The sequence below is a fragment of the Oculina patagonica genome, chromosome 1 (genome assembly GCF_052425735.1).
Source record: "Oculina patagonica isolate OP01 chromosome 1, crgOcupat, whole genome shotgun sequence".
Taxonomy (NCBI): domain Eukaryota; kingdom Metazoa; phylum Cnidaria; class Anthozoa; order Scleractinia; family Oculinidae; genus Oculina; species Oculina patagonica.
The window spans coordinates 26996379-27003629 of record NC_135758.1 but is presented as its reverse complement, the minus strand read 5'-3'; the positions used below and the strand labels follow the sequence as shown (position 1 = coordinate 27003629).

The 7251-nt window shown below is 40.1% G+C and overlaps 1 protein-coding gene across 1 annotated transcript; it reads right to left on the bottom strand.

Moving 5' to 3' along the window:
* Window positions 1–3718: 3718 nt before the first annotated feature.
* On the bottom strand, window positions 3719–5130 carry LOC144649420 (adenosine receptor A3-like). Its single transcript, XM_078508913.1, has one exon. The coding sequence runs from the start codon at window positions 5122–5124 to the stop codon at window positions 4249–4251; it is 876 nt and encodes a 291-aa protein (XP_078365039.1). The 5' UTR covers window positions 5125–5130; the 3' UTR covers window positions 3719–4248.
* Between the last annotated feature and the right edge of the window lie 2121 nt (window positions 5131–7251).

Genomic DNA, 7251 nt, shown 5'->3' with positions numbered 1-7251 from the left:
AACGAGACTTTACGACTAAAATTGTTGTCGCTCTGTCCTGTATGAACACCCTAATTGAGACCAAATTTATAGCCAGATAACTTACAACCCTAGCAGACGACGAGCATCCCTGCCCATCCCTCTCTTCTGAGGGTCTATTCCAACCCTCCCCTGGGCTATGAAAAATAAAATTCTTAAAACGCATCATGTAAAACATAATTTATACTGAGACAGCAGGAGATACCTGGAAGATGGCGGAAAGTTGAGGTTGCGCTAAGAAATAATAGCTTTTGATAATTTTGTTACAGATATGATCAATGGGAACAGCACTGAGTGGAGCCCAAATTGGTCTGCCATTAGATCAGTGATAGCAAAAGCGGAAGACGGCGAGGCGGGAGTAGTCTGATTTGTAATCAGTCTTGCACTTGAATATAAATATAGAGGAAACCTGTGGCTACCGACTGTTTCATAAAAGACAAAATGTTTGTTATTTAGTGCGCATTTTTCTCTCTTCCTAAGTCCTTGGCTAATTTTAGTAGGTGCTTCGGGAAAACTTGCTTTGAAGTTGTTTCTTTCGACTGAAAAAACTCATTAGCGAACAACGCTCTCTTTCTACGCCAATAAAAATCGGAATTTTGTCCTGTGTGTAACAAAATAATTATAGTAGAGATAGCGCATTGAGCGTTCCGCATATGAATTTAATTTATTTATTTATATGCTAAATGGATAGCCAAAACAACGGACTGTTTAATATGCTAATTTTCCGCACACCTGCAACTGTGATCACTGGCTATTTTAAATGTATCTTTTAATAGCGTCTTTTCCTTCGTTTCCGAAAATAAGCCGGACACGACACGACCTACGAAAGCAGTAGCCAACAGATTCGGTATGAAGGAATAAATATGAGCTATTCAACTACGATGGTGGGCGCAGCCAAATGACACAAACTGAAATGCTTGGTACCCTCTAGCGACAAAAAGACCATAATTTGTCCTAGATATAACAACAACCCCCCTCTACCGCGAAAATACTGGAATAATATGTCGCTTTGTGTCGCAGAGTGACAAGGAATGACATTTGACGCGCTAAAACTTTTGCAAATGGCAGATATATAATCATAGTTATTATTTGGCTGTCGCTGACCTTCGACAAATCATGCGCACGCTAACAATGCAAAATCTATAATTACAAAGAGTTAAAACATTACGCAGCTCAGCCAGACCACCCTCACCGGCTGATATATAGCGACTTATGAGCTAACTTAAGTATATCAGTTAGTTCAATGTTTTATTCACTGGAAGCCAGTTCCACTTTACAACGTTCTCCACTCCAGCCAACCTTCCTGTGACAAATCCAGCGCATGCATTTTGTAGCCTTTGGACGCTTTTCATTTGAAATGCTGGAAGGAGGTGGAAAACAGAGTACGAATCGATCACTTTAGAAAAGACTAAACTCTCTGCCAGGTGTTTCCTCACATGAAAGGGGGCTAGACTTTTAAGCCTGCGCAGTACTGACAATATTTCATACGATGAACTTAACACATGGTCTACATGCGTCTGCCAGGTCAGATGCTGATCCATATGTACACCCAGTAGCTTTGTAAAGGAGATCCGTTTTAATGGAGTATCGCCACAGGCGATAGGAAGTTTTCGATATAATAAACTAAAAGTATGACTACAGACTCCACTCAGACCCATTTCCATAATTATAGACTTGCAGATACTAATTAACTAACAACAGTTTATTCTAATGTTTAGAAGAAGTTTTGACAGTTTATTGTTGTGCTACCACAGCCTTTTTTAAATTATAAAACTTCTTCATACACGTCATGCCAGATGTCCCATCGTCGCGAAACTGATACCTGCTCGGGTGAAAAATATTGCACGAAAACCGTCCAGTTAAGATCTTATATCATGAAAACATTGCTATGTGACGTACTGCTGCAGTACTTTCCTTTACTCTCCGAATACGAAGACTTCTTCTCTTACTACATCACTAACTGTGTCTTCAATAGTTTTTTATCGTACACGGCTATCGTTTTGAACGTTGTAGCTATTCACGCGATAAGGAAAACTTCGTCGCTGCCGAAGCCTTTAAAAACGCTGCTCGTGAGTCTTGCTGTTTCTGATGTTGGTGTTGGTTTGCTCGTCCAACCATTTTACATCTCACTTCTGGTCAAGGGGTCACAGCAAAGCAATCCCAACTGTGGTACTTACATGGTTTTTACAACAGCCATGGGCTTCTTTTCTGCCGCTTCGTTCTTCGGTGTTATGGCCATCAGTGTAGACAGATTCTTGGCAATTCATTTTCATCTCAGATACCACGAACTTGTGACTCACAAGCGAGTTATTGTCGTGGTAATCTTAGTATGGGTGTTAAGTGCAGCTCTTTCAATGCCGTGGTTTTCTCACGATATTCACGCGGCAGTTCAATCCAGTGTTGGCGTTGCTTGTCTCCTTCTTACAGCAGCGGCTTACAGTCGAATTTATGCAGTTTTGCGGCGCCACCGGAACCAAATTCAAGCCCTGCAAGTACTGCAAGTAGCACAGGGTGGCAATGAAATGGCAAATTTCTCGAGCAATGAAAAATCTGCAGTCTGCAGAGGAGAGTCCATCGCAAAACAATTTAAGGACGTTCGCGCTTATTGTTTATGCGCATCCTTACTGTGCACGTAATTCATTTCGCAACGTCGCGCGACGTCATGCATAAGCGCGCGCGCTGAGAAAACTTTCTAAACGCATATAGGGTGGGAAGCCGTTCCGTTAACTTCGCTTCCGCTTCCGTAAACGGTCAGAGACCCCCATTTTTTTCGGAATATATAACCTTTTGGGATAAATCTCTACCGATTGACAAAAAATGAGCCAAATTTGAATGTTAAAAGTTTATTATTATTATTATTTTTTATTGTCTCACCCCCGCGCGATTGATTCAGTCACATTTTGCAGCATTTCAGACTGTTTTGAACGTTTGGAAATCCAATTGTTAAAGACAAGGATTACTCTGAGGAACTTTAAAAGTGAAAATATTCGTTCAATAGACCCACTCAAACAAATTCGGAGAAAGAAAGTTGGCCTGGTTCAATTAATTTAAATATTTTGTTGCCAGAAGCCCCAGAGGTCATATCGAGTTACGAAGTCAAATTGATCCAAATAAGCGCCTTCATTGAGATGTCGTATCTCTGACATAAGTAACTTGTCTAGTAGAGGTGAAGGTTTAAGAAAAATTGCAATGTTGGAAGATTTTCGCGCGAACATCCTTAAATGTGTCTTTTAAGAGCGTCTTTACATTTGTTTCTGAAAATTAGCCGGACATGACACGAGCGACGAAAGCAGTAGATAACGAATTCGGTATGGAGGAATAAACACGAGCTATTCAACTACGATGAATGATACAAATTAAAGGTTAGGTGCCTCTAGCAACAAAAATACCGTAATTTATCTTAGATAAGATACCAGTCCTCCCTACCGCGAAAATTCTGGAAAAAAATATGTCGTTTTGTGTCACATAATTAATTATAATTTGGCTATCGCTGACCGTGGACAAAGCATGCATATGCGCACGCTAACAATGTTAAATTTTTAATGACGAAGAGTTAAAACATCATCTAAGACAGACAGTGTTGATGACAAGATCGAAAATCAGCGATCAGTTTCTACTGAGGATGTCTTTTGTCGATGCTTTGAGACATAAGGCAATATAAATATTTTTCGCCAGCTTTGGGTAAATGTCTTTCGACAACACGCAAGGCAACATATTTCGCGTTGGGTAAAAGTCTTTTGACAAGTCAGGATAGTTCAGTTTTAGTGCTTTTGAAACTCGTGAAGGGTTGCTGTGTAAAGTAAGAAACGACTGGGAGTATTGCTTCTCTCATGTATTGGATGTTAGTCCTCGATCGGTGCCCATTTATACCTCTGGGTGAAGAGAGGAACTGTGAAGGTTAATTATCCTGCCCAAATAAACTCTACCATCACTCGAACGGGCCGCTCAATCAAGTCAAACAGTTTCTTTATGAATTTGATTGAACTTTAATTCAATTTACGTTACTGAGTTAAAATATGACATTTCCAAAATTAAATAAACGAAAACTATTAACTTTTTTTGTTAAATGTCTGAATTCACATGCAACTCTTACAAACCGGAGCCGACGTTTCAGACGTAAAGCAAACTTGCCATTAGTGGGATATTTCATTTCTGTGCCTAGCTATATTTCTCAACGTATTCATCATTGTGCCTCGAATGTGCCTCATCTTCCAGCAGTAAATAACCGGATCAAGACGAGTTGAGAAATATCAGGGTCCATGAATAGAGAAAAAATTTCTTTAAGGTAATAATCGGGCCGTATATAACGAAAGCAGTCAAACAGATAGAGCATGGCAAATAACAAAATAAAAACGCGAGATATATGTAAAATGTTCCGAGAGCAGATTTTCTAAGGCGCGCGAAATTCACGACTTCCTTACCATCTTGTGCTACTTGGTGTACTTGAAAGGCTTGAATATCGATTCTATGACGTCGCGAAACAAAAGACATTTTGATATACACCATTGCTGTAATAAGGAGGCCAGAAACTGCGACAATAGTTAAAAATAAGTGGTGAGTATCGGACTCAAGGAAGAGGATAAGTGGAGATGCTAATGCAGATAATACCCATACTGAGATCACCACAGCAACAACACGCTTGTGAGTCACAAGTTCTTTATATCTGAGATGAAGATGAATAGCCAAGAATCTGTCTAGGCTAATGGCCATAACACCAAAGAAAGAAGCCGCAGAAACAAAATTCATGATCACGAGAAAAGCCTTGAAGATCACGCACTCGGGATTGTTTTGCTGTAACCATTTCACCAGAAAAGAACTGTATAGCGGATGGGCAAGTAAACCAACGCCAACATCAGAGACAGCAAGACTCACGAGCAATGTTTTTAAGTTCTTCGGCAGCGACGATGTTTTCCTTATTACATGGATGGCTGCAATGTTCAAAGCAACGGCTGTATAGCAGAAAAAAATATTGAGCGCACAATTAGTGATGATGGTAGGAAAAAAGTCTTTGTACTCGGAGATTGAAGGAAAATACTGCATTAATTTTTCACACTTAGATGATTCATCCATAATATCAAGCGACCAAAATGTGTACAACAATGGCATAATTTTGTCTGGTTGTTGGGCATTTGGATTGGCTGGGAAACTAAACATTTTTTTCTGGGTTGAGAGTTTCATGCGTGACTTGTATGTATTATGTCTATTTTCATTTACTTAATACAGGATTTATTTTGACTACTTCCGCTGAATTGGATCAAATTGGAACTCCTCCTTATAAATATTTGGTTTAATAAATTCATATGTTCTCCTCGTTATTCCTTAATCGTTACTTAGTATCGCGCTATTATCAGTAAATGCGAGCAATTAAATATACCAAGACAAATTCCTTTATAAATATTTGGTTAAATAAAGAAAATATACAAAGATGACTCACACATTGTGTCTGCTAAATGTCTAACTATGTCATTATTGTTTATATAAACTAGTCATTTGCGTGTCTGCTGAATGTATAACAAACGTCACTACTGTTTATATAAACTAGTCATTTGTCTTCTATAACCGAGGCAGGTGTATATAACCTTGTCTCCTTTCCTTGCCTGAAAACATAGAAAAATCGTTTAATACATACGAAAATTAATATAGAGACCACTTGCGACTGCAGAAAATTGAACCACTTTCAGAATTTTTTTCCCAGACGGAATTATATTCCTTATATTTTCGCTATTATGTTCACGGATGTTAATTAATCACGTAAAATTACGAAAGTGAAGATCTTCCTTGAGGTGATTCCTTAGAATTCCAGGGCGCCCCTTTACTGAGCTTTTTTTTTTCTCGCGAAATTATCGCGCACGCAGTTAAGACTGATATGGCGTCGTTTTCTTAACGGCTTGGCTCGCGAACAAGATAAATCGTTGTTGCTCGTTAACAAGCATGGCGACCTATCTTTTTCCTCTCTTATTTTGAGTCTAGCAGTCTTCTTTCTACAAAACGAGCATTAGCCAATTTCTATTGCAGAAAAATGAATAATCACCGGAGTCATTAGCCTGCGAACGCAGAAGCATTTTATATATTAAATTGTTTATCGAAGTCGATGCAGTACATCTTTGATATTTTACGTGTTGCTTTCTGCCATTTTTTTTTGGCTTCCTCGAAACGTGAAGTGAATGGTTCTGGAAGCTATTATTTTAACATCGTAGAAAATGTTGTGGTTATTCATCGTGGTAGAGTACAATAATAATAAAGTATTTTTCGTTTGTCTCACGACGTAGTCACGTGTGATGGAGATCGCGACGTTTCGACTGCACACTGCTAGTCTTCATCAGGCGATAAGGTCGACTGGTTGTGCGTGAACTTATAAAGCACGCTGCCCCGCTGTGATTGGTTGGTTTTCAACAGCTGTGATTGGTGCATTTCGATCCTCGCTGTTTCTGTGTCCTGTTGTTCCCTCAGCGGTCCGCTGTCGTACAATTCTCCTGTTGTTGTGTTTTTTTGATCGTGGGCATCCATGCTTCAGGAATTTCAATTCCATTATCCCCGTTGATTCCTCGCGAAGCGAGCCCGAAGGCCGAGCGTAGCGGGGTGTATAATTTTGTTCCTCAAAGGGCTCAGGCGGGATGAAATCTCGTTTGGAGTTTACAGTCATATATATATATTTATTTATTTGTGAGCTTGGTGTGTGGCGGAAATGAAAATGATACTCCCTCGACGCCTATTATAATTCAGGCTATAAACCTTTCATGGCCATCAGGGGCCCGCGGGCGGAGGGTTCGAATCCTCCTGCCGTTCGTTCTTCTTCTTTTTTTTAATGCCCTCAAATAAATGTCCAAAATGCGACTATCCAATAATTTGTCGATGATTTTGAAAATAGCCTGCGCTTCCCAACGCTTTATACCTCTTTACGAACCAGAAAGAGCCGCCATCTTCAAAGCGGAGTAGACCCTGGGAACGAGGGTGTCGCGGGCATGCCCGTTACTAGGCAACAATGACAAATCACCGGTTAAAACCGGTTATCACTCATTATTTACAACACCCCCCCTCCCAAACCCAGAGCTTCGCGAGACCCTGCGAGTCACGTATTACTAGTATTATTAGGGTGAAGTCTTATGCGAATTGCCTCTTTGACCCTGCGTTTGTACCAGTGTGGGTCACGATCAATAAACTTTACCTCATTCCAAAGCGGGTAGTGTCCGGTGTTGTTGGTGTGTTCTGCAACGGCGGAGGTCTGGGTACGGG